The following is a 26,290-nucleotide window of genomic DNA, read 5'->3' on the forward strand; positions in this document are numbered from 1 at the left end:
TCCTATAAATTAAAAAATATGGTTAATCTTATTTTTTTGAGACAGGGTATCACTCTGTCACCCAGGCTGAGTGCAGAGGTGCAAGCAATCTCGGCTCACTGCAGTCTCGACTTCCTGGGCTCAGGTGATTCTTCCACATCAGCCTCCAAAGTAGTGGGGACTATAGGTGTGTGCCAGCATACCCGACTAATTTTTTGTATTTTTTTGTAGAGATAGGGTTTCGCCTTGTTGCCCAGGCTGGTCTTGAACTTCTGGGCTCAAGCGATCTGCCTGCTTTGGCTTCCTAAAGTGCTTGGATTACAGGCATGAGCCACTGCGTCTGTTGGGTTAATCCTCTAATATTCAATCTAAGAGGATATTTGACCTGCATTGTTACATGTATTACCTCTCTTCCTGCTCCCATCTATCCAACAAGAGTTCCAAGTCAAAATACAAAAATACTTGGTTTCCTAGAAGGTACCTGCTGCTCTAAGCCCTGCTCCCTGTTCGCCCACCCCTTTGTAGGGAAACAAATCTGGTAACTGTCAGTTCCTCACAAGACAACCCTGACTCCTCCACAAGCAAGCTGGATGAGAAGAACAACCAATCACAGAACAAGTGTGGATGTGGTAAGTGCAATTCATTAGAAAATAACAATGCCAGGCGTGGTGGCTCACGCCTGTAATCCCAGCACTTTTGGGAGGCCGAGCTGGGCAACATGATCCCATCTCTACAAAAAATACAAAATTAGCCAGGTGTGGTGGCATGTAGTCTGTAGTCCCAGCTACTTAGGAGGCAGACTGAGGTGGGAAGATCGCTTGAGCCCAGGAGGCGGAGGTTGCAGTGAGCCAAGATCACATCACTGCACTCCAGCCTGGGCAACACTGTGAGACCCTGTCTCCAAAAAAAAAAAAAAAGAAAAGAAAAGAATAGCATAGATTTCCTTCAATTTCCTTCAACCATTAACTCCTCTGGCTTCCAACTAATAAAACAAAGCTACCTGTAAATCCTGGGACACTTACTATAAGGACAAACACAGAGTTTCAGTGAAACTAGTCATATGAAACATTTCACATGAAAAAATGGTTTTGTTATCAACCTTAAATATAAGATAAAGAATTCTGTCTTTTAAAACTATTAGTCCTCAAAAATAATAAAATTATTACTTTTTTTAATAGGATATCATTTTCAATGACTAGTTTAATTATTCACAAGGTTAGTACTAATACACCAATTGACTTCTTTGCTTCTAATATGACCATATGGTATGTTTTCCATGCTTGACAGATTTTTAAGGCCATGATTAGATGATCAGTTATGATTTTCTTCTAAGTACAAAAAATAAATCAGTTAAGTTAGAGAAAAAAACAGTAAAATTTTTGAATGATTTTATCTTTTTAATTAAGATACCTCTGTGAAAGATTAAGTTCACAGAATTACTAGTTCTTCCAGCTTTTTTTAATCAACTAATTTTTGAGTCATCATTGCTAACACTAAAGTTAGTATCATTTAACTATATAGTGTTATATAGTATACAGTGATTCATCACTGTAACACTATAATTGAAGAAAAATTTGGGATCATATACAAAAAAAACCCCAAACCATTAGCATTTTTGTGAATGAATGCTTAAAACTATTTCCTATAAAAAGATATAAGCAATGGGAGCACCAAAACATTAATTACCACAAATAGATTCTACTCACCAGTTTGATTGCTACATATTCATTGGTGTAGAGATTTTTACCTAAGAGGAAAGCAGAATGTATATGTTTTAGTGACATTTATTCTGGGAAAAGCAAAGCAAAATATTAGCTTACAGGGTCATGAGAAAGGTTATATTCCCAATGCTGTTCACATAAATGAAACTTGATTTATAAGTGAAAAGCGACAGAGATAACGAGATCTAGCAAGGCTAGAACAGCTTGAAAATTTAGAAATTTAAGCTACACCTGAGAATTTTCCTAAAAGAGAAAACAAATCTCTCTTATACACACACACACACACACACACACACACACACACGTGCATATTAATATTTCCCAACTATTAAGCCACAAGGCAATTCAAGAAGAAATGCCAGAATTTCAAAGAGATTTTAGCTCTTGGCACAATAAACACAAACCTTCATTCTTCGAACTAACTGGCAAATAGAATTCTATATATTTTGTCATGGTATTTCGTGTCAACTTTGGATGGCATAAAGGATAGTGTGAATAAAACCAGTTATTGCCCAAACCTACTTTTGGAGAATTCATCTACCGCTTGTAAGCAGATGATTCTCAAAGCTGTTTTGACTGTTCACCAGAACAATAGCCTTATATCTTTAACTATTTACAGGAAACAGATCTTCAGCTAGACAACACTTACACATCTCAAAGTTCTTCCTGCAATAACGGTTTTTCCTTTAAACCTTCCTATTTCTACAAATGTAATCAATATTCCCAGGCGTTTAGACTAAGAACTTGGAATGATGATGAGGGCCAGAGCAACAACATTCACTTAGTGAACCTGTAATATATGCTGGATACTCAGCTCCTCTCACTTCCCCATCCTCACTAATCCTTGGAAGCCTTAACTTTAATTCCTCCTGAGTGCTTAGTACATATCATGTAGTTCAGCCACTGCACTGAACTTCACATCTCTTCCTATACGTCTGCCTTCTTATCCAGCTAGAGTGTAAATATCTTGAGGACAGGGATTTTAAGTTTTCTCAATACCCTATGGTGCTTAAGACCATGTTCAGCCCATATGAAACACTCAAAATCTCGACTGATTGAAAGTTATTGGTACTGTACATATAGTATAACTATTTTTAAAATATACCAGTAAATGTTATATTTCTGTAACACATAGCTGAATATATGTGCGTGAAAAAGAATATAAAAGGAATATAAAATAGTTTTACTATTTTAGTATTTTCTGATTTTTATATAATGCACATTGTTTTTATAAATAAAAAAACAAGATAGGTGTGGTGTAATCCCAACACTTTGGGAGGCTGAGGCAGGTGGATCACTTGAGGTCAGGAGTTCAAGACCAGCCTGGCCAACATGGTGAAACCCTGTCTCTACTAAAATAGAAAAATTAGCCAGGGGTGGTGGTGAACGCTTGTAATCTCAGCTACTTGGGAGGCTGAGGCGGGAAAATCGCTTGAACCCAGGAGGTGTAGGCTACAGTAAGCCAAGATTACACCACTTTACTCCAGCCTGGGCAACAGAGTGACACTCCATCTCATAAATAAACAAACACAAAAAGCTGTTTACAATACAAATTCTCATTTACAAACCTCTAGACAACAGAAGGCCCTCTGCAATATAACTACATCATTAAACTTTTCATACTGCCATCAGATTGCGAGTACCTTTATGTGTCAAAGAGTACACTAATTTAGGAATCATTTTTGTCTGCAAGTAAGATAAAAAGAAGACTAACAGGTTGGTTTCTTAGGTCAAACACCTAAGAAACCATAAGATGAATAACTTCTTTTTTAGGGGAACACAAGTAGAAAATAGGCATTTCTCTCATATACATAGTGTTTGCATTAACCTTCTAAAGGTTACTTTATGTTTCTGATTAATGGTTCCACCAAAGCCATTTTAAAATATATTTCATGAAATTATAAAAAGGATAGTAATAAGTAAGAGAGGAACAGATGAGGCAGTAACAAATAGCCAATTCCCAGGCAGATTAAAACTTTAATTTGGCCCAGGACTTCTTGCACACCAGATGTGACTCTGCGCAAAGATTTTTCAGGACAGCTCTTCCTGAAATGAAATGAGCATTGTTACTGTGACTTAAAACTAGTTTTAGGGCCAGGTGCAGTGGCTCATGCCTGTAATCTCAGCGCTTTGGGAGGCCGAGGTGGGTGGAACACCTGAGGTCAGGAGTTCGAGAACAGCCTGGCCAACATGGTGAAACCCTGTCTCTACTAAAAATACAAAAATTAGTTGGGGGGGTGGTGGGCACCTGTAATCCCAGCTACTCAGCAGACTGAGGCAACAGAATCACTTGAACCTGGGAGGCAGAGGTTGCGGTGAGCTGAGATCATGCCATTGCACTCCAGCATGGGAGAGAGGAGTAAAACTCTGTCTCAAAAAAACCAAAACAACAACAAAAAAACCCCAACTAATTTTAGCACAGGCTTAACCCTAAGAACTTAATTACAGCTCACACCTGTAATCCCAGCACTTGGGGAGGGCGAGGCAGGTGGCTCAAGAGGTCAGGAGTTGGAGACCAGCCTGACCAACACGGTGAAACCCTGTCTCTGCTAAAAATACAAAAATTAGGCAGGCGTGGTAGCGTGTGCCTGTAATCCCAGCTACTCAGGAGGCTGAGGCAGGAGAATCACTTGACCCGGGAGGCAGAGGTTGCAGCGAGCCAAGATCGCACCATTGCACTCCAGCCTGGACAACAGAGCAAGACTCCGTCTCAAAAAAAAAAAAAAAAGCCATTAATACCATTTTTCCCTGTTCCTACTTCCTGTATAATTGCAGAACATCAATGCTATCTTAAAGTTTAAAATGAAAGGTTTTATGACCTGATAAGATCTGTGATTTTGCATGAGCATTGTGAGGTAGTACAAGATTAACTAGAAAAATAAGAGAACAGAAGTAGGGAAAAGCACGTGAATATTTAATGCCCATCTACACAGATACCAGACATCTAAGATGAGCAACCTCAGTTCTCACCCTTCATAGACTGTATTCTAGCTCCTCACACAAGGTCTTGTATGTGGTGGCTCAAAAGTGTGTCAAATAAATCACATGATATAGTAAGTGTTAAAACAGAAATACAAACGAGTCAGTAGAAGAGCTTGGATACGGAGGGTAATGAATTTGGGCACAAGCAGCACTTGAAGTGAGCCCTGAAGGATGAACAGAGGAGAGAATAAAAGGCATTTTCTATTTTTAAAAAATACTAATTTGAACAATGATATGGATAAATGATAGAAAATGCACAGGATTTGATATACTGTGGGTAGACCTATATAATCGGAGCACACAGTGTGTGGGAAGAAACAGAAGAAAAGCCATAAACATCCACTAAGCTAAGGACAGGTTATGAATAATATCCAATGCCAGGTCTCCACTCTGAGGTATGTACCTGTGGGTACTTGGAAGTGTGCCAAGGCCCTTATGTACTAAGCTACAGGACAAGTAAGATACATTTTTCTTGGATCCTCATTTTCATTTGAAGATTTGGAGAAAGTCTTTTTTTTAAATAAAAACAAACCTACTATATTATAGAAATTGTGCATAGATTTCTTTTGAAGAAAAAAATGCAGCCGGGCGCAATGGCTCATGCCTGTAATCCCAGCACTTTGGGAGACCAAGGTGGGCAGATCACCTGAGGTCAGGAGTTCGAGACCAGCCTGACCAACATGGAGAAACCCCCGTCTCTACTAAAAATACAAAATTAGCCAGGTGTGGTGGTGCATGCCTGTAATCCCACCTAATTGGGAGGCTGAGACAGGAGAATAGCTTGAACCCGGGAGGCAGAGGTTGCAGTGAGCCGAGATCGCACGACTGCACTCCAGCCTGGGCAACAAGAGCAAAACGCCATCTCAAAAAAAAAAGCAAGAGTTCAAAGAAATCCTGGGCACTTACATATTTGTTTCTTCCACAAGAAGTCTTGAGGAGTCTCATCATTCAGTGTGCAACCTTTTTATTGTTTCTTTTTTTTGAGACAGAGTCTCGCTCTGGGTTGCCCAGGCTGGAGTGCAGTGGCACGATCTCAGCTCATTGCAACCTCTGCCTCCATGGTTCAAGCGATTCTCCTGCCTCAGCCTCTGGAGCGGCTAGGATTACAGGTGCGCGCCAACATGACCAACTAGGTTTTGTATCTTTAGTAGAGACGGGGTTTCACCATATTGGCCAGGATGGGCTCGATCTCTTGACTTCGTGATCTGCCTGCCTTGGCCTCCCAAAGTGCTGGGATTACAGGTGTGAGCCACCGCTCCCGGGCTCACTGTGCAACCTTTTTCTTATTTTTCCTGCATTTAGCTGGGCAGCCGCTTTTCACAGTGCAGTTGACTTTCAACGAAGTTTTCCATTTTTAGCCCCTTCTGCAGCCCACCTTTGTGAAGTTCCTAGTGTCTCCAATTCCTAAGCCTATCTGGTATATTTTATAGCATTAACTGGACTGCCCCTTCAGGCACTCAGCCTTGTCTGGAGTGCTAAGTCAGTTACCACCTAACCATCTGTGTTTCAGCTTCCAAAATTTTGTTAACATTTCTCAATCTGTTTTCACTTTCTCTTCCATTTTTTTGGTTCCTTGTGGTTTTATGCCTTTTTGTTTACAAAAAAAAAAAAAAAAAAGCCCTTTTCTAAATATACTTTCTAGTCTTAAGACTAAGCCAGCACCCAATTTCATAAACTTCCACCTATAATTATTTATGCATATATCTTTTTACTTCCACTCGGCAGTAAATTTCCAGAGGACAGGAATGTTTAATTCATCTTTTTATCCCTAGAAACTAACATAGTATCTGACATTCAGTAGGTAAGAGATGCTAAAGTGAACAACTTGACTTGATATATGTAGAAAGTTCTTGTGAGAAAGTTCTTGGGTGATAAAAAAGAAAGGCTAGTTTATGGACAATCCTAAATGCAAATATAGGAGTTTTAACTTCATTCTTCAGTTTGCTGTGAATGAAGGGGAAAAGCAAATGGTGAAACTTGTATTTTTACAATATTAATCTGACAACTATATGAGAACAAATGTTTAAAAATCTGAAGAAATGCAATAGCTCCTGGAAGCACACATACAACCTACCAAGATTGAGTCAGGATAAATAGAAAACCTGAACAGAATAACATGTAATAAGATTGAAGCAATGATAAAGACTCCCCCAACAAAGAAAAAGCCCAGGACCTGATGGCTTCACTGCTGAATTCTATCCAACATTGAAAGAACAAATATAAATTCTTTTCAAACTATTTCAAAAAACCAAAGAGGAGGGGAATACTTCTAAACTTATTCTGAGTCCAGCATTATGCTGATACAAAAACCAGGCCAGGATAAAACAAAATAAAACTACAGGCCAATATCCCTGATGAAAACAGAGGCGCAAATCCTCAACAAAATACTAACAAACTAAATCCAACAACATACTAAAAGATGATTCACCATGATCAAGTGGGATGTATCCCAGGGATGTTAAGGATGCTTGAACATATGCATATCAATACATGTGATACGTCCCATGAACAGAATGAAAGACAAAAACCATATGATCATCTCAACAGACACAGAAAAGACATTTGATAAATTCAACATCCCTTCATGATAAAAACTCTCAATAAATTAGGCATAAAAGGAACACATTTCAACATAATAAAGGCCATATATGACAAACTCACAGCTAATATCAGACTGAATGGGGAAAAATTAAAAGCTTTTCCTCAAAAGACTAGAACAAGACAAGGATGCCCACTTTCACCAATTTTATACAACATAGTATTCAAAGCCCTATCCAGAGCAATGAGGCAAAAGAAAGGGCATCCAAATAGGAAAGGAGGAAATCAAACTGTTCCTGTTTGTAGACCACATAATCATATATATAGAAAATCCCAAAGACTCTACCAAAAAACTATTAGAATAAATGAATTCAGTAAAGTTACAGGATACGAAATTAACATACAAAAATTAGTAGCATTTCTAATGCCAAAAACAAACCAGTGGAAAAAGAAATTGAGAATATAATTGGAGCACACAGTGTGTGGGAGGAAATATGGTTTGGCTGTGTCCCCACCCAAATCTCATCTTGAATCATAGCTCCCATAAGTCCCATGTATAGTGGGAGAGACCCAGAGGGAGGTAACTGAATCATGGGGTGGGGTTTTCACATGCTGTTCTCATGATAGTGAGTAAGTCTCACAAGATCTGATGGTTTTATAAAGGGGAGTTCCCTTGCACATGCTCTCTTTGCCTGCTGCCATGTAAGATGTGACTTTGCTCCTCCTTTGCTTTCTGCCATGATTGTGAGGCCTCCCAGCTATGTGGAACTGTGAATCAATTAAACCTCTTTCCTTTATAAATTAGCCAGTCTTGGGTATGTCTTTATTAGCAGCATGAGAACAGACTAATACAGAAGGCAATCCCATTTACAATGGCTTTAAAAAAAAAAACAACCTAGGAATAAATTCAACCAAAGGGGTGAATGATCTCTACAAGGGAAACTACAAAATACTAACAAAAGAAACTGAAGAACACACACACAAAAAATGAAATATATCCATTGGAAGAAAATTGGCCAGTCACAGTGGCTTATGCCTATTACTGCCAGCACTTTAGGAGGAGGCCAAGGCAGGAGGATCATTTCAGGCCAGGAGTTTGAGAGCAGCTAGGCAACATAGTGAGACACTGTATCTGCAAAAAAATTTTTTTAATTAGTCAGGTGTAGGGGTAAGTGCCTATAATCCTAGCTAGTAGGCAGACTGAGATGGGAAGAATGTTTGAGTCCAGGATCTTTGAGATCATGTCACTACACTCCAGCCGAGGTGACAAAACAAGACTGTCTCTTTTTTTTTTTTTGAGACAGAGTCTCACTCTGTCGCCAGGCTGCAGTGCAGTAACACGATCTCGGCTCAATGCAACCTCTGCCTCCTGGGTTCAAGCAATTCTCCTGCCTCAGCCTCCTGAGTAGCTGGGACTATAGGCATGAGGACCACACCCGGCTAATTTTTGAATTTTTAGTAGAGACAGGGTTTCACCATATTGGCCAAGATAATCTAGATCTCCTGACCTCATGATCCACTGGCCTTGTGATCCACCCGCCTTGGCCTCCCAAAGTGCTGGGATTATAGGCACAAGCCACCACGCCCAGCCCCTGACCTTGTCTCTTAAAAAAAATAAAAATAAAAAATTGGAAGAATATTGTTACAATGTCCATTCTACCCAAAGCAATCTACAAGATTCAATGCAATCTCTATCAAAATACCAATGACATTCAACACAGAAAGAGAAAAAAAAATCCTAAAATTCATATGGAACCACAAAAGATTCCAAATAGCCAAAATAATCTTGGGCAAAAAGAACAAAGCCAAAAGAATTGCTCTACCCGATGCAAAAATCTCCTAGAAAACTATAGTAACCAAAGCAGCACGGCACTGGCATAAAAACACACAAGTGAAACAGAATAGAGAACTCAGAAATAAATCTCCACATTTACAGGTAACTGATTTTCGACAAAGGTGCCAAGAATATACACTGGGGAAAACAGTCTCTTCAATACATGGTGCTAAGAAAACTGGATATTCATACACAGAAGGAAGAAAGTAGACCCTTCTCTCTCACCTTATGCAAAAATCAACTCAAAATGAATTAAAGACTTAAATGTAAGACCCAAAACTATAAAACTACTAGAATAAAACACAAGGGAAATGCTTCATGACATTCTCTAGGCAAAGATGTTTTGGATGGGACCTCAAAAGCAAGGCAGGCTCATGCCTCTAATCTTAGCATTTGGGAGGCCGAGGTGGGTGGATCACTTGAGGACAGGAGTTCAAGACCAGCCTGGTCAACATGGCAAAACTCCATCTCTACTAAAAATACAAAAATTTAGCTGGGCGTGGTGGTGCACGCCTGTAATCCCAGTTACTTGGGAGGCTGAGGCAGGAGAATCACTTGAACCCAGGAGGAGGAGCTTGAAGTGAGCCAAGACTGTGCCACTGCACTCCAGCCTGGGAGACAAAGCGAGACCTTGTCTCAAAAAAAAAAAAAAAAAAAGAAGAAAAGAAAAAGAAAGAAAGCACTGGCAACAAAAGTGAAAACAGGCAAATGGGATTATATCAAATTTAAAAGTTTCTCAACAGAGTGAAGAGACAATCTAGAGGGAAAAAATATTTGCAAATTATTCATCTGACAAAGGGTTAATATCCAGACCATATAAGGAACTTGAACAATTCACTAACAAAAAACCCCAAATAATCCAATTTAAAAATGGGCAAAAAACCAAAATGGACATTTCTCAAAAGAAGACATTCAAATGGCTAGCAGATACATGACAAAATGCTCAACATTACAAATCATCAGGGAAATCACGTCGAAACCACAATGAGAAACCACCTCACCCCAGTTAAAATGGCAATTATCAAAAAAACAAATGCTGACAAGAATGTGAAGAGAGGGAAATTTTTATACTCTGTTGGTAGGAATGTAGATTAGTACAGCCATTATGGAAAACAATATGAAGAGTTCTCAAAAAATTAAAAACAAAACTACCATATGACCCAACAATTCCACTACTGGGTATGTATTCAAAGGAATTGAAACCAGTATGTCAGCCAGACATGGTGGCTCATGCCTGTAGTTCCAACACTCTGGGAAGCCAAGGTGAGAGGATCACTTAAGCCCAGGAGTTCAAGACCAGCCTGAGCAACATGGCAAAACCCATCTCTACAAAAATATAAAATAAAATAAATTTTACTTTTTAAATAAAATTGGGGAGGGGAGGGGAGGAAACCAGTATGCCAAAAAGATATCTGCACTCCCATGTTTACTGCAGCATATTCACAATGGCCAAGATATGAAATCAACCTAAGTATACATCAATAGATGAAAAGAAAATGTACATATATACAATAGAATACTATTCAGCTATAAAAAGGAAGTGCTGTCATTTGTGGCAAAGGGATAAACATGGAGAACATGTTAAGTGAAATAAGCCAGGCACAGAAACACAAATCCTGCATGATCTCACTTAAATGTGGAATCTAGGAAAGCTGATCTCATAGGAGAGAACAGAATGGTGGTTATCAGAGGCTGGGGAGGGAGAAGGAAGAGGAATAAGGAAAGGTTTGTCAGTGGGTACAAAGTTACAGTGAGATTTTAAGAATAAGTTCTGGTGTTCTATTAAGTAGTAGAATGACTATAGCTAACAAAAGGACCTCAAATAACATCATTTCATGTTATAACACTGATGAGAAAAAAAATCAATTCCTAGCCAGAACCACCATCTGTGTAGAGCTTGCATGTTCTCCTCATGTCTGTGTAGGTTTCCTCTGGGTACTCCAGTTTCTTCCCACATCCCAAAGATGTGTACCTTAGGTTAACTGGGGTGTTTTGTTTGTTTTTTAGGGAACATACAGGATTTCATTTTTTATTCTTTTTATTTCAATTGTTTTTGAGCTAACTGGGGTGTTTAAATTGTCCCAGGATGAGTGAATGTGGGTGTGTGTGTCAGCATCCTGCCACGGAATGACATTCCTCCAGGGTTGATTCCCACCTTGTGCCCTAAACTGCTGGGATACGGTCTGGCAACCTGAGACCCTGAACTGGGATAAGTGGGTTGGAAAAATGCATGAATACAAATTATTGTAAAATTAAAATTCTAATCTATGGTAATCATACATCTGCAAGACAATCAACAATGCAGTACAAAAGTGCTCAAGGAGCCTGCTATATTTGTTTTTGCACTGCACAGTAGTAGGATATTCTCCTTACCATTTTTGCTTTGCAAACATTTATTCCTCGATTTTACCCACTACCATTGTGCTGCCATCACTCACTGATTCACCAAAAAAAATGGGTAATTATCTTGTTTTTATTAATCTGTCTTAAATGTATGTATAGCCCACATTTATTTCAATGTTTAACATTACAAGTGTTTTGGGCCTTTATCTAGAAGTTTGGTGTTGGTGATGTTTTTGTGATCAGAAGTATGCCATAGGTCACTCCTCCTCAACTTTTTGAAACAGTTTCAGTAGAAATGGCACCAGTTCTTCTTTATATATCCAGTAGAATTAGGCTGTGAATCCATCTGGTCCTGGGTCTTTGGTTGGTAGCCTATTTATTACTGATTGGACTTCTGAGCTCATTCTTGGTGTGTTCAGGAAATCAACTTCTTCCTTCAGTCTTGGGCAGGTGTATGTGTCCAGGAATTTATGTATCTCTTCTAGGTTTTCTAGCTTGTGTGCACAGAGGTGTTTGTAGTAGTTTCTGATGGCTATTTTTTTTTTTTTTTAGACGGAGTCTTGCTCTGTGGCCCAGGCTGGAGTGCAGTGGCGTGATCTCAGCTCACTGCAACCTCTGCCTCCCGGGTTCAAGCGATTCTCCTGCCTCAGCCTCCCGAGTAGGTGGGATTACAGGTGCACACCACCACGTCCAGCTAATTTTTGTATTTTTAGTAGAGACAGGGTTTTGCCATGTTGGCCAGACTGGTCTTGAACTCCTGACCTCAGGTGATCCGCCCACCTCAGCCTCCCAAAGTGCTGGGATTACAGGCGTGAGCCACCGTGCCCGGCCTCTGATGGCTATTTTTATTTTTATTTTTGACATGGAGTCTCACTCTGCCACCCACGTTGGAGTGCAGGGGTGCAATCTCAGCTCACTGCAACCTCCACCTCCCAGGCTCAAGTGATTCTCCCACCTCAGCCTCCCCAGCAGCTGAAATTACAGGTGCACGCCACCAGATCTGACTAATTTTTTTTGTATTTTTAGTAGAGACAGGGTTTCGCCATACTGGCCAGGCTGGTCTTGAACTCCTGACCCTCAAGTGATCCACCCACCTTGGCCTCCCTAAGTGCTGGGATTATAGGCATGAGCCACCACACCTAGCCTCTGATGGCTGTTTGTATTTCTGTGGGGTCAGTGGTAACGTCCCCTTCATCATTTCTAGTTGTGTTTATTTGGATCTTCTCTCTTTTATTCTTTATTAGTCTAGCTAGTGGCCTACTTATCAATTTTTTTTTTTTCAAGAAACCAACTTCTAGATTTGTTGATCTTTTGAATGGTTTTTTGTGTCTTAATTTCCTTCGGTTCATCTCTGATTTTGGTTATTTTTTGTCTTCTCTGCTAGCTTTGGGGTTGAATTGTTCTTGTTTCTCTAATTATTTTCATTGTGATACTAGGTTGTTAATTTGAGATCTTTCTAACTTTTTGATGTGGACATTTAGTGCTATGAATTTCCCTGTTAACACTACCTGAGCTGTGGCCGGGCGCAGTGGCTCATGCCTGTAATTTCAGCACTTTGGGAGGCCGAGATGGGCGGATCACGAGGTCAGGAGATTGAGACCATCCTGGCCAACACAGTGAAACCCCGTCTCTACTAAAAATACAAAAAAATTAGCCGGGTGTGGTGGTGGGCACCTGTAGTCCCAGCTACTCGAGAGGCTGAGGCAGGAGAATGGCGTGAACCCGGGAGGTGAACCTTGCAGTGAGCTGAGATCGCGCCACTGCACTCCAGCCTGGGTGACAGAGCGAGACTCTGTCTCAAAAAAAAAACAAAAAAACACTACCTGAGCTGTGTCCCAGAGATTCTGGTATGTTGTATCTTTGTTCTCATTAATTTCAAAGGACTTCTTGATTTCTGTCTTTATTTCATTATTTACCCAAAAGTCATTCAGGAGCAGGTTGTTTAATTTCCATGTAATTGCATGGTTTTGAGTGATTTTCTTAGTCTTGACTTCTATTTTATTTTACTATGTATGTATGTATGTATGTATGTATGTATTTTATTTATTTATTTATTTTTGAGACAGAGTCTCGCTCTGTCTCTCAGGCTGGAGTGTAGCGGCGCGATCTCAGCTCACTGCAACCTCTGCCTCCTGGGTTCAAGTGATTCTCCTGACTCAGTCTCCTGAGCAGAGTAGCTGGGACTACAGGCATGCACCACCACACCCGGCTAATTTTTGTATTTTTGGTAGAGACAGGGTTTCACCGTGTTGGCCAGGCTGGTCTTGAACTCCTGAACTCAAGTGATCCACCTGTCTCAGCCTGCCAAAGTACTGGGATTACAGGTGTGAGCCACTGAACTCGGCCAATTTATTTATTTATTTTGAGACAGGGTCTCACTCTGTCACCCAGGCTGGAGTACAATGGCCCCATCTCAGCTCACTGCAACCTCCGCCTCCCCAAGGCACAAGCAATCCTCCACCTCAGCCTCCGAAGTAGCTGAGACCACAGGTGCACATCACCACACCCATTTTTTTCTGGTATTTTTAGTAGAGACAGGGTCTCGCCATGTTGCCCAGGCTGGTCTTCAACTCCCGAGCTCAAGCAATCAGCCCACCTTGGCCTCCCAAAGTGCTGGGATTACAGGTGTTAGCCACTGTGCCCAGCCTTGGCTTCCATTTTAATTGTACTGTGGTGCAAGAATGTGTTTGATATGATTTTCGTTCTTTTGAATTTGCTGAGAATTGTTTTATGTCCAAATATGTGGTTGATTTTAGAGTATATATGCCATGTGGTGATGAGAAGAATGTATAATCTGTTGTTTTGGAGTGCAGAGCTCTGTAGAGGTCTGTAAGATCCATTTAGTGCAATGTTCAGTTCAGGTCCTGAATACCTTTGTTAATTTTCTGCCTCAATCATCTGTTTGATACTGTCAGTGGAATGCTGCTATTATTGTGTGGGAGTCTACGTCTCTTTGTAGGTATCTAAAAACTTGCTTTATGAATCTGGGTGCTCCTGTGTCGGGTGCATATATACTTAGGATAGTTAGGTCTTCTTGTTGAATTGAACCTTTTACCACTATGTAATGTCCTTCTGTCTTTTTTGATCTTTGTTGGTTTAAAGTCTGTTCGTCTGAAATTAGAACTGCAATCCCTGCCTTTTTCTATTTTCCATTTGTTTGGTAGATTTTCCTCCATCCTTTTATTTTGAGCCTATGGATGTCATTACATGACATAGGTCTCTTGAAGACAATATACTACTGGGTCTTGCTTTTTATCCAGCTTGCCACTCTGTGACTTTTTTTTTTTTTTTTCTTTTTTTTTTTGAGATGGAGTCTTGCTCTGTCGCCCAGGCTGGAGTGCAGCGGCGCAATCTCAGCTCACTGCAAGCTCCGCCTCCTGGGTTCACGCCATTCTCCTGCCTCAGCCTCCTCAGTAGCTGGGATTACAGGCGTCCGCCACTATGCCCGGCTAATTTTTTTGTATTTTTTAGTAAAGACGGGGTTTCACTGTGTTAGCCAGAATGGTCTCGATCTCCTGACCTTGTGATCCACCCGCCTCGGCCTCCCAAAGTGCTGGGATTACAGGCGTGAGCCACCACGCCTGGCCCCACTCTGTGACTTTTAAATGGGGGTATTTAGCCTGTTTACATTCAAGGCTAGTATTGATAGGTATGGATTTGATCCTGACATTGTGTTGTTAGCTGGTTATTATGCTGGCTTGTTTGTGAGGTTGCTTTATAGTTTCACTAGTCTGTATATTTAAGTATGTTTTTGTATTAGCTGGTAGTAGTCTTTCCTTTCTATATTTATTGCTCCTTTCAAGATCTCTTGTAAGGCAGGTCTGGTGGTGTTTTGGAATGGGGTCTTGCTCCGTTGCCCAGGCTGGAGTGCAGCGGTGCAATCACAGCTCACTGCAGTCTCAATCTCCTAGGCTCAAGAAATCTTGGAATGCACCACCACACCCAGCTAATTTTTGTAGAGACAGGGTTTCGCCATGTTGCCCAGGCTGGTCTCAAACTCCTGAGCTCAAGAGATCCACCCACCTCGGCTTCCCAAAGTGCTGAAATTACAGGCATGAGCCACTGTGCCTGGCCTTAGCTCTTGTTTTTATCAATTACCCCATTGTAAAATTAGTTTCTTTATACATGGTTTAAGTATAAAGAATCACAGTGTCCAAGAACCTATTGATGAAGTTAAGTGAGGACTTACGGCACTGTATATTTCAAGATAGCTAGACAAGAGAATCTTGAAAGTTATTATCACAAAGGAAGGATAAAGATTGAAGGCTATGAACATGCTAACTACCCTTATTTTATTATATAATGTACACATGTATTGAAACATCGCACTCTACCCCATATGCATGTATAATTATTATGTGTCAATTATAAACAAAATAAAAAATATTAATCTGGCCCCAATGTATAAAACAGCAGTGAATGAGGTAATTAGAAAGAAGATGAATAAGATGTTTTTATAACAGAACATATAAAGAATAACTATTTCACAGAGCTTTATGAAAATGATAGAATATGTGCAAATATTTTGTAAACTGCAAGGTACTAGATAAGTCTAATTTTTATTACTTCTATTATTATAGCAGAGAAGAGGTAATAATTCCTGAGAGGACTAGAATAGGATCTTCATGCAAGGTATTTTGAAGGAAAACCTAACAACGTTTGGATTACACGTAATGTGAGGGATAAGGAAAACGGAAGGGTCTAAATGAGGGGTGTCCAATCTTTTGGCTTCTCTGGGCCACACTGGAAGAATTGTCTTGGGCCACACATAAAATACATGAACACTAACAAAAGCTGATGAGCTAAAAAAAAAAAAAAAAAAAAAATCACATAATGTTTTAAGAGAGTTTGCAATTTTGTGTTGGGCTGCATTCAAAGCTGTCCTGGGCCACATGTGGCCCACAGGCCACAGGTTGGACAAGCTTGGTCAAAATGATGCTCTTAATTAGCGGAGAACAGAGTTAGGAGAGTAAACAATATCATTCCACACTACTATGATGCATTCCTCCAAATTCTCACTAAACCTAAAAGTGATAGACAAATTATAAAATGCTTCTTAGCTTCTAATTTCACATGTATATAAAAGAGTATAATCACAGAAGTATAATAAGTGAGACAAGCCTATGTAACACCCAACATAGTGGCTGATACATCACAAAATGCTAGCTTGCGTTTACTTAATTTCTCTAAGGGCACCAAAAGAATCAAATACATGTTACCCTTTTATTATCCTTTTTCTTAAGAGGCACTGGAGGTGACTTGATAATTCTCCTGAGCTAAGCATTGCCCCAAATGAATTTCTTTGCAAGGGCACAAATGCATCATTAAAATTTTACAGGTCAACGCAAAATGCAGCCATGTTTCAGAAATTTAGACAATCACTCAGCCACTATCCTAAATAATATACAGTACTCAAAAATTTTGCTCCAGATGAATTTAATTACAAAGATTGTGTTAAAACCCCGCCCATTTAAAATAAATAACTGCTTCAGCTAAAAAAATAAAAATAAAAGCATACCAATAACTACGAGGAAGGAAGGCCGTTTAATGGACAGAAAAGTACCATTGATGAGCTGGCACAATCCCAAGCAGTGAAAGCTTTTAGTATCTGTTGCACAAAATCCACAATGCTTCCCAAGCTCACTTCCTGGCTATTGGTTCTTTTATTCTTAATAGAAAAGGAACTGCATTACACAGTAGTTTTTGGAGCTTTATATTTAAACTCAGCCCTTTCAAAGCAGCAGTCCTGGATGTGATGCTGTCCATAAAACCCTCTGCATGAAGACTTCCTATTTCTGTAAGTCACCTACAGAGACGACATTTACTGTAAGCTTCATCAGACACTGCATTATTTCAAAGAAGCAGGAGTTCTCAGTTCTCAGAGCCATACTGATAAAGGAACATACAGTCTGTTTAGTTAGAGCTTTTCTTGCCCTTCAGTGAAAATAGTACAAGTATAATTACTACCTAGAACTTGTAAAAAAAAATCCAGCCAAATGAACTTGAGGCAATTAGTAGTTAAAACAAGTAACTACTTTTATATAACTCAGAAGATTACCATGTCTATTTAGGGCAAAGAGGACAGGTTGGCCTATTGCCACCTCCACCCAAAAAGCATCTCTTTTTTTTGTGGAGACACAGTCTTGCTATGTTGCCCAGGCTGGAGTGCAGTGGCATGATCTCGGCTCACTGAAACTCTGCCTCCCAGGTTCAAGCAATTCTCCTGCCTCTGCCTCCCAAGTAACTGGGATTACAGGTGCAGGCAACCACACCCAGCCAACTTTTGTATTTTAGTAGAGATGGGTTTCACCTTGTTGCCAGGCTGGTCTAAAACTCCTGACCTCAGGTGAGCCTCCCATCTGGGCCTCCCAAAGTGCTGGGAGGCATGAGCCACCGTGCCCGGCCCAAAGAGCATCTCTTTAAGTGAGCAGTATGATTAGGGGTAAGAAGATAACGATAGCAATACAACTCTAAAGAAAAAAAGCAGATGATTTTTTCACTTTTACTAACTTAATAGTATTAAGATTTTAGTATACTATGCAGAAACATTTCCCAAATGATTAGCAGTTAATAGCAAGAATAATTTTTTCTTGTGTCAAGTTTTTTAAAGGGCTTACCTATCAATAAGTACATTATAATAAAAGAAAATCTTATTAAAGCTTAATATCACTGGGATGGTATATACAGCATGTTTATTATTAACAAGACAGACAATGCTCAAATGTTTTCTAAACTGTAGAACATGATCCATTAGTGGGATATAAAGTAAATACATTCAAATATTGATTTTAAAGAATGTCTTGATGAAATTTTTTAAAGAAAAAAATACATAAAATAAAAAGTATCAAAGTACATTATACTTAGTAAGGATAAAATATTATTTCATGAAACTTCATATACACAGATATTAACTATGTGTATACTAAATCACATTTTTTTAGTGTGAGTTATGATCAAAGAATAATAAGAGCCATCAATAAAAATCTTCCAAAAAGCAGTTTCGATTATTTCATTTTGCAATGAAAAGCTGGTCAGTGGCTGGACTAGTTTCTATATAACTTTCCTAAGGTATTACACATGATATTCTGATTAATCTGTTAGTAAGAAAAATGAGAGTGCTTCTAACACCTGAAAGTCTAAAGTGAGGCTATGTGGAGTGACGTAAAAGGCAGCAAGGGCCAAAAGAAAGGGAGAAGTTGAAAGTCATTTATAAATAGCATCAAAGCAGGAGTCATACTCCATTTTTGAGAAAGTGTCTATGTTCTTTCAAGGGCCTATGCTTTACAAAGAAAATTTGTAAAATGTTCTATATTATAGTGGTGGGCAGAAAAACTGGAATGAATCATTCTAGAAAGTATGATTTTCTGCAGTAGAGAAATACTGAAGCATTTTTGTATTTTTAAAATTTTTATGCATAACTTCAAAGGCATATGATTTTCCCCCATGTAACCTACCCAATTTCAGTAACTTTATTATTTTGAAACAAATCTCAGATGTTATATCATTTTATCAGTAAATATTTCATTATGGGTCTGAAACAGAATTGAAGTACTTTGTCAGAACAGATGGATCATTTATTATTTGAAGACCTCCACAATATCAATGTGGAAAATTAAAAGATCAAATGGGAACCCATGAAAATGAAAAGGAGTGAAGTACCAATGAGACATTTCAGCCACCCAGGTAGAAAAAAAAAAGGTCCAACAGTCCTTTGAAAAATAAAAGAGTTGAGGCCGGGCACGGTGGCTCACGCCTGTAATCCCAGCACTTTGGGAGGCCGAGGCGGGCGGATCACGAGGTCAGGAGATCGAGACCATCCTGGCTAACACAGTGAAACTCTGTCTCTACTAAAAAATAAAAAAAAAAATAGCTGGGGGTGGTGGCGGGCACCTGTAGTCCCAGCTACTCGAGAGGCTGAGGCAGGAGAATGGCGTGAACCCGGGAGGCGGAGCTTGCAGTGAGCCAAGATCGCACCACTGCACTCCAGCCTGAGTGACAGAGCGAGACTCCATCTCAAAAAAAAAAAAAAAAGAAAAAGAAAAGAGTTGAAAGTGAAAAAACAATCATAAAGAGAGTTCAAGGTAAAGCAATCAATTCCACAAGAACTAAAACCATGCAACGTCAGTGACTTGAACTTGATCATTAGACAAAATAGTCAAATATATTTTCCTGCCAATAAGAATATAGACCTCTATTCTAGACAGTGATGCAAGTTTTGAGAGGAAATATAGATGTTATTAATAAAGTTGTAGGCTGGGTGCTGTGGTGCAAACTGTAATCCGAAAACTTTGGGAGGTCAAGGTAAGAGAATCACTTGAGGCCAGGGGTTTGAGATCAGCCTAGGCAAGAAAGTGAGACTCTGCCTCCACAAAAAAATTAAATAACTAGCCAGGCATTGTGGTACACCCTTCAGCCCTAGCTACTTGGGAGGCTGAGATGGGAGGATCCTTTGAGTCCACGAGTTCAAGGTTACAGTGACCTGTGATTGCACCACTGCACTCCAGCCTGGGCAACAGAGTGAGACCCTGTCTTCCATTCATTCATATGTACATACATAAAATAATATATATGCACACACTTTTACCCCTGCTACAAATTTTAATGTTGTTATTAATATTAAAATAAAATTTAATATAATAAAATATATTATTAATATATTTTAATAATATATTAATATATTTTAATAATATATTAACTTTGATATATTTGAATAATATATTAATATTATTTTATTATCTATTAAAATATATATTTTTTTGAGATGGAGTCTCACTCTGTTGCCCAGGCTGGAGTGCAGTGGTGCAATCACAGCTCACTGCAACCTCCGCCCACCTCCTCCCCCCAGTTTCAAGCAATTCTCCCACCTCAGCCTCCCGAGTAGCTGGGATTACAGGTGCCCACCACCACTCTTGGCTAATTTTTGTATTTCTAGTAGAGACGGGGTTTTGCCATGTTGGCCAGGCTTGTCTCCAACTCCTGACCTCAGGTAATCCACCCATCTCGGCCTCCCAAAGTGCCGGGATTGCAGGCGTGAGTCGCCACACCCAGTCCAGGGGTAAAAGTATATATGCATGCGTGTGTGTGTGTGTGTGTGTGTGTGTATATATATATATATTTTTTTTTTTTTTTTGACACAGAGTCTCATTCTGTCACCCAGGCTGGAGTGCAGTGGCACAATTTCAGCTCACTGCAAGCTCCGCCTCCCGGGTTCAAGCGATTCGCCTGCCTTAGCCTTCCAAGTAGTCAGGACTACAGGCACAGGCCACCACGCCCGGCTAATTTTTGTATTTTTAGTAGAGACAGGGTTTCACCATGTTGGCCAAGCTGGTGCCGAACTCCTGACCTCGTGATCTGCCCGCCTTGGCCTCCCAAGTGCTGGGATTACAGGCATGAGCCACCATGCCCAGCCATAAAAGTAGATTTTTATGTAAAATTAGGCACTCAACTAATGTACATATAGGAGAAGCCAGAGTATAATGAGAACTTCATAGATCCCACTGATGCAACTACACCCCACATCTAAAAATTTTTAATCTTTATGAAAGTATGTATGTAAAAAGGAGCAACGTTAACCTACGTGTTTCACTTTTTTTTTTAAGTCTTGCTTTACTGTTAATTATTTGGACAATTTCCTAAAGAGTCTGGCACATAATTTTCAGCTTTGTTTAGATCCAGTGATCGTGAAGCAGCTCCACCTAAGTGGTACGAAGATCACTGACATACACTGTTAACATCAAAAAACAAATGTAAATCCTCTTGCACAAATGATCTACCTTTTTTGTAATTTTGTTTACACCTAGTTTTTCTTTTTTACTGAGGTATAACTTACATGCAGTAAAGCACACAAATCTTAACTGTAGAGCTCAGTGAATTTTTATATATCCATACATACACCCACGTAACTACCATTTGGAAAGAGAACATTTTCAGCATACCAGTAGGTTTTCTGGTACCTCCTCTCAATGACTAACTCCTACTTATCACAACCAAAGGTAATCTGTTTTGACTGCTATTGTAGGAAATCACATTTGCTTATTTTTGACATCATATGGATGGAATTATCTAATAAGCATTCTCATGTGTCTGCATTCTTTTCCTTGATTATGTCCGTGAGATTCATGCACTTTCTTGCATGCATTAGTAGTTCATACTTTTTCATTACTAGATGGTATTCCATTGTATGAATATATCACAATTTATTTATCTGTCCTACTGTTGATGGACATTTGGGCTGTTTTCAGTTTGGGCCATTAGGAATAATGCTGCTATGAATATTATTAAATATGTTTCTTGGTGCACATATATATGCATTTTCTTAAGTGAATACCCAGAGTGGAATTTCTGGATCATAGAGTATTCATACACAGAAACAAACAGGCCAGGCACAGTGGCTCACACCTGTAATCCCAGGACTTTGGGAGGCCGAGGTGGGCGGATCATGAGGTCAGGAGTTCGAGACAAGCCTGGCCAACATAGTGAAACCCCGTCTCTACTAAAAATACAAAAACTAGCCAGGCATGGTGGCACGCACCTGTAGTCCCAGCTACTCGGGAGGCTGAAGCAGGAGAATTCCTTGAACCCAGGAGGCGGAGGTTGTGGTATGCCGAGATCGCACCACTGCACTCAAGCCTGGGCAACAGAGCGAGACTCCATCTCAAACAAAACAAAACAAAACAGAAACAAATAAAATACCCATCAACTGATAAATGCATTAACAAAATGTGGTATATTCATACACTGGATGAGGACATGACCTAGTTTTACTAAAATGATAAATAAGAAAGCATTAAGTCCTCCTACATTAGAGGACCATACTGTTAATTAAAAAGAAGTACACGTATATACGTGCGCACACACACACATAAAGGTTTCAGCTTGTTCAAGCCCTTTCTTTCTGAATAAGGGTAATAAGCTTATCAAATTCACTTTGCATTCCACCAAGCAGCATGTTGAAAAAAGACAGCCCTTCTCAAGAAGTCTTTGGAAGCTGTGAGTTGAGCTGATATAACAATTGTCACTGACCACCCAGGACAACCAGGGCAAAATAGGTAGTCATTCCACTCAGACCTATCATTTTTTTTGTTTGTTTGTATTGTTTTGTTTTGTTTTGTTTTGAGACAGTCTCGCTTTGTTGCCCAGGCTGGAGTGCAGTAGCGCAATCTTGGCTCACTGCAACCTTAGCTTCCTGGGTTCAAGCAATTCTATAAAAATAGCCTGGCTAATTTTTTTGTATTTTTAGTAGAGACGGGATTTCACTGTGTTAGCCAGGATGGTCTCAATCTCCTGACCTCATGATCTGCCCGGCTCGGCCTCCCAAAGTGCTAAGGATTACAGGTGTGAGCCACCGCGCCCGGCCCCTTTTCTCATATTTTATCTTCAGAACTGCTGCTTCTCCCTTCAAATCAAAATTCTATTCTGTTGGTGTCTTATGCTAAGCATTCAGAAACAGCCAACTTAGTTCCATTTACAATAGCCCAAAGATAGAAGCAACCCAAATGTCCATTGATGAATGAATGGCTAAACACAATATGATATATACATACAATGGATTACTCAACTTGAAAAAGGAAGGAAATTCTTTTTTTTTTTTTTTTTTTGAGACGGAGTCTCGCTCTGTTGCCCAGGCTGGAGTGCAGTGGCACGATCTTGGCTCACTGTGAGCTCCGCCTCCTGGGTTCACACCATTATCCTGCCTCAGCCTCCCGAGTAGCTGGGACTACAGGCACCCGCCACCATGCCCGGCTAATTTTTTGTATTTTTAGTAGAGACGCGGTTTTACCGTGTTAGCTAGGATGGTCTCGATCTCCTGACCTCGTGATCCGCCCGCCTCGGCGTCCCAAAGTGCTGGGATTACAGGCCTAAGCCACCATGCTGGGCCAAAGGAAGGAAATTCTGATACACACTATTATCCTTGAGGACGTTATACTAAGTAAAATAAACTTGCCACAAAAAGACAAGTACCGTATGATTCCACTTTTATCAAATATCTGAAGTAGTCAAATTCATACAGACAGAAAGTAGGGGCTGGGTGCAGCAGCTCACACCTGCAATCCCAAAACTTTGGAGGGGCGAGGCAGGAAGATCACTTAAGGCCAGGAGTTACAGACCAGTCTGAGCAACATAGTGAGACTCCATCTCTATAAAAATAAGAAAAATAAAAAGAGAAAGTAGAGTGGTAGTTACCTGGGAAGAGGGGAAAGTAGGAGTTGTTTAATGAGCATAGAGTTTCCAATTCACAAGATGAAAAAGTTCTAGGCTGGGGGTGGTGGCTCACGCCTGCAATCCCAGGACTTTGGGAATCCAAGGCAGTTGGATCACCTGAGGTCAGGAGTTCAAGGCCAGTCTGGCCTACATGGCAAAACCCCGTCTCTATTTAAAAAATACAAAAATTAGCTGGGCGTGGTGGCGGGTGCCTGTAATCCCAGCTACTCAGGAAGCTGAGGCAGGAGAATTGCTTGAACCTGAGAGGCAGAAGTTGCAGTAAGCCGAGACTGTGCCGAGAAAAAAAAGAAAAGAAAAAGTTCTAGAGATGTATTTCACAATAATGTAACTATACTAAACACTACTGAATTGTACACTTAAAAATGATTGAGATGGCAAATTTTATAATTTTATGGAAATTTTTTTTTTTTTTTAAACACAGTGTCTATTCTGTTGCCCAGCCTGGAGTGTAGTGGCACAATCTAGGCTCAGCGCAGCCTGAACCTCCTGAGCTCAAGCAATCCTCTCACTTTAGCCTCCCAAGTAACTGGGATTGCAGGCATGCACCATCAAGCCTGGCTAATTTTTTTTTTTTTAACATTTTTTGTGGAGATGTGGTCTTGCTGTGTCGTCCAGGTTGGTCTCAAATGCCTGGCTTCAAGTGATCCTCCTACCTTGGCCTCCCAAAGTGCTGGGATTACAGGCATGAACCATCATGCCCAGCCTCTACTTTCTATCTCTACAGAATTGCCTGTCCTAATTTTTTATTTTTTATTTTTTTGAGACAGGGTCTCAGTTGGTTGCCCAGGCTGGAGTACAGTGGTATGATCTCAGCTCACTGCAACCTCAGCCTCCCGGGTTCAAGCAATTAGTGCCTCAGCCACCCAAGTAGCTGGGATTACAGGCGTGTGCCACCATGCCTGGTTAATTTTTATGTCTTTTTGTAGAGACAGGGTTTCACCATGTTGACCAAGCTGGTCTCAAACTCCTGACCTCAAGAGATCCGCTCGCCTCAGTCTCCCATGAATTTTTCATATGAAATGGAATCACAAAATCAATGGTCTTTTTGTTACTGGATCTGTTCATTTAACTTGTTTTCAAGATTCATCTATGTTATGGTAGTATGTATCTTTATTCATTTTTATGGGCTAATAATACCACATTTTGTTGACCTATTTCATCAGGTGATAAACATTTGGGGTGTTGCCACTTTTTGAGAAATTGTCAGACTGTTTTCCAAAGTGGTTATAGCATTTTACATTCCCAAGAGCAGTGTATAAAGACTCAGATTTCTACACTTCCTCCCTAGCCAACAATTGTTATCTGATTCTAGTCACCCTAAAGGGTATGAAATGGTAACTGTGGTTTTGATATGCATTTCCCCAATGGCTAATAATGTTTAGCATCAAGTCATATGCTTACTAGTCATCCTTACATTGTTTCTGGAGAAAAGTCTATTCAAATCTTTGGCCTATAGTAAGAATGATACAATGGACTTTGGGCAGAAGGGTGGGAGGGGGACAAGGGATAAAAGACTACAGATAGGGTGCAGTGTACACTGCTCAGGTGATGGGTACACCAAAATCTCAGAAATCACCATTAAAGAACTTACTCATGTAACCAAACACCATCTGTACCCCAATAACCTATGGAAAAACAAAAAGTGTATCTAAAGTGACCATTAAAAAAAAATCCTTTGCCTATTCTTAAATTGGGTTATTTGTCTTTTTATGAATGAGTTGTAAGAGTCTTCTATATATTCTGAATACTAGCCCATTATTAGATACATAATTTCCAAATATTTTTCTCCCATTATGTAGACTGACTTTTAACTTTCTTTTTTTTTTTTCTTTTTGAGATGGAGCCTCACTCTGTCACCCAGGCTGGATTGCAGTGGTGTGATCTTGGCTCACTGCAACCTCTGCCTCCCGGGTTCATGCACTTCTGCCTCAGCCTCCTGAGTAGCTGGGATTACATAAGTGCACCAACACACCCAGCTAATTTTTGTATTTTAGTAGAGACGGGGTTTCACCATGTTGGCAAGGCTGGTCTCAAACTCCTGACCTCAAGTGATCCACCCACCTCTGCTTCCCAAAGTGCTGGGATTACAGCCATGAGCCACTGCACCTAGCCAACTTTTAACTTTCTTGATGGTGTTCTTTGTAACACAAAAGTTTTAAATTTTTATGAAATCCAATTTATCTGTTTTTTTCTTCTACTGTTTATGCTTTTGGTGTCATAACTAAGAATCCACTGGCAAATATGAGGGCAGTAAGATTCATCCTTATGTTTGTTTTTTTTAAAGACTTTTATGGTTTTGACTCTTACATTTAGTCCTTTGATCTACTTTGGGTTAATTTTTTATTTATGGTATGATGTAAGGGTTCAACTTGAATCTTTTGATTGTGGCTATCCAGTTGTCCCAATACCACTTGTAGAAATAATTATTGTTTCCCCATTGAATGGTCTTGGCACACCTGTCAAGAGCAATTGACTAGAGATTCATGGGTAGGTGTCAAATCTATTTCACCAGTCTATATGTCTATCCTGATGGGAGCACCACACTGTCTGCTTTGTAGTAAATTTTGAAATCCAAAGTATGAGTCATCCAACTTTGTTCTTCTTTTTTCAAGATTGTTTTGGCTCTTCTGGGTTTCTTGAAATTCGTATGAATTTTAGAATCAGCTTGTCA

At 39.9% G+C, this 26,290-nt stretch overlaps 1 protein-coding gene across 12 annotated transcripts in view; it reads right to left on the minus strand.

The window, feature by feature from the left end:
* CSNK1G1 (casein kinase 1 gamma 1) overlaps window positions 1-26,290 on the minus strand; it is a 211,445-nt gene that overhangs the window by 92,159 nt on the left and 92,996 nt on the right. For all 12 annotated transcript variants that reach the window (XR_008514126.1, XM_063716689.1, XM_009249904.3 and 9 more), the window contains exon 2: window positions 1,686-1,726. Coding sequence is in view for 10 of the 12 variants with exons in the window: in XM_009249904.3 (XP_009248179.1) it covers window positions 1,686-1,726 (41 nt within the window). In the remaining 2 variants the exon portion in view is untranslated. The remainder of the gene's footprint in view (window positions 1-1,685; window positions 1,727-26,290) is intronic.

The sequence above is a fragment of the Pongo abelii genome, chromosome 16, assembly GCF_028885655.2.
Source record: "Pongo abelii isolate AG06213 chromosome 16, NHGRI_mPonAbe1-v2.0_pri, whole genome shotgun sequence".
Taxonomy (NCBI): Eukaryota; Metazoa; Chordata; class Mammalia; order Primates; family Hominidae; genus Pongo; species Pongo abelii.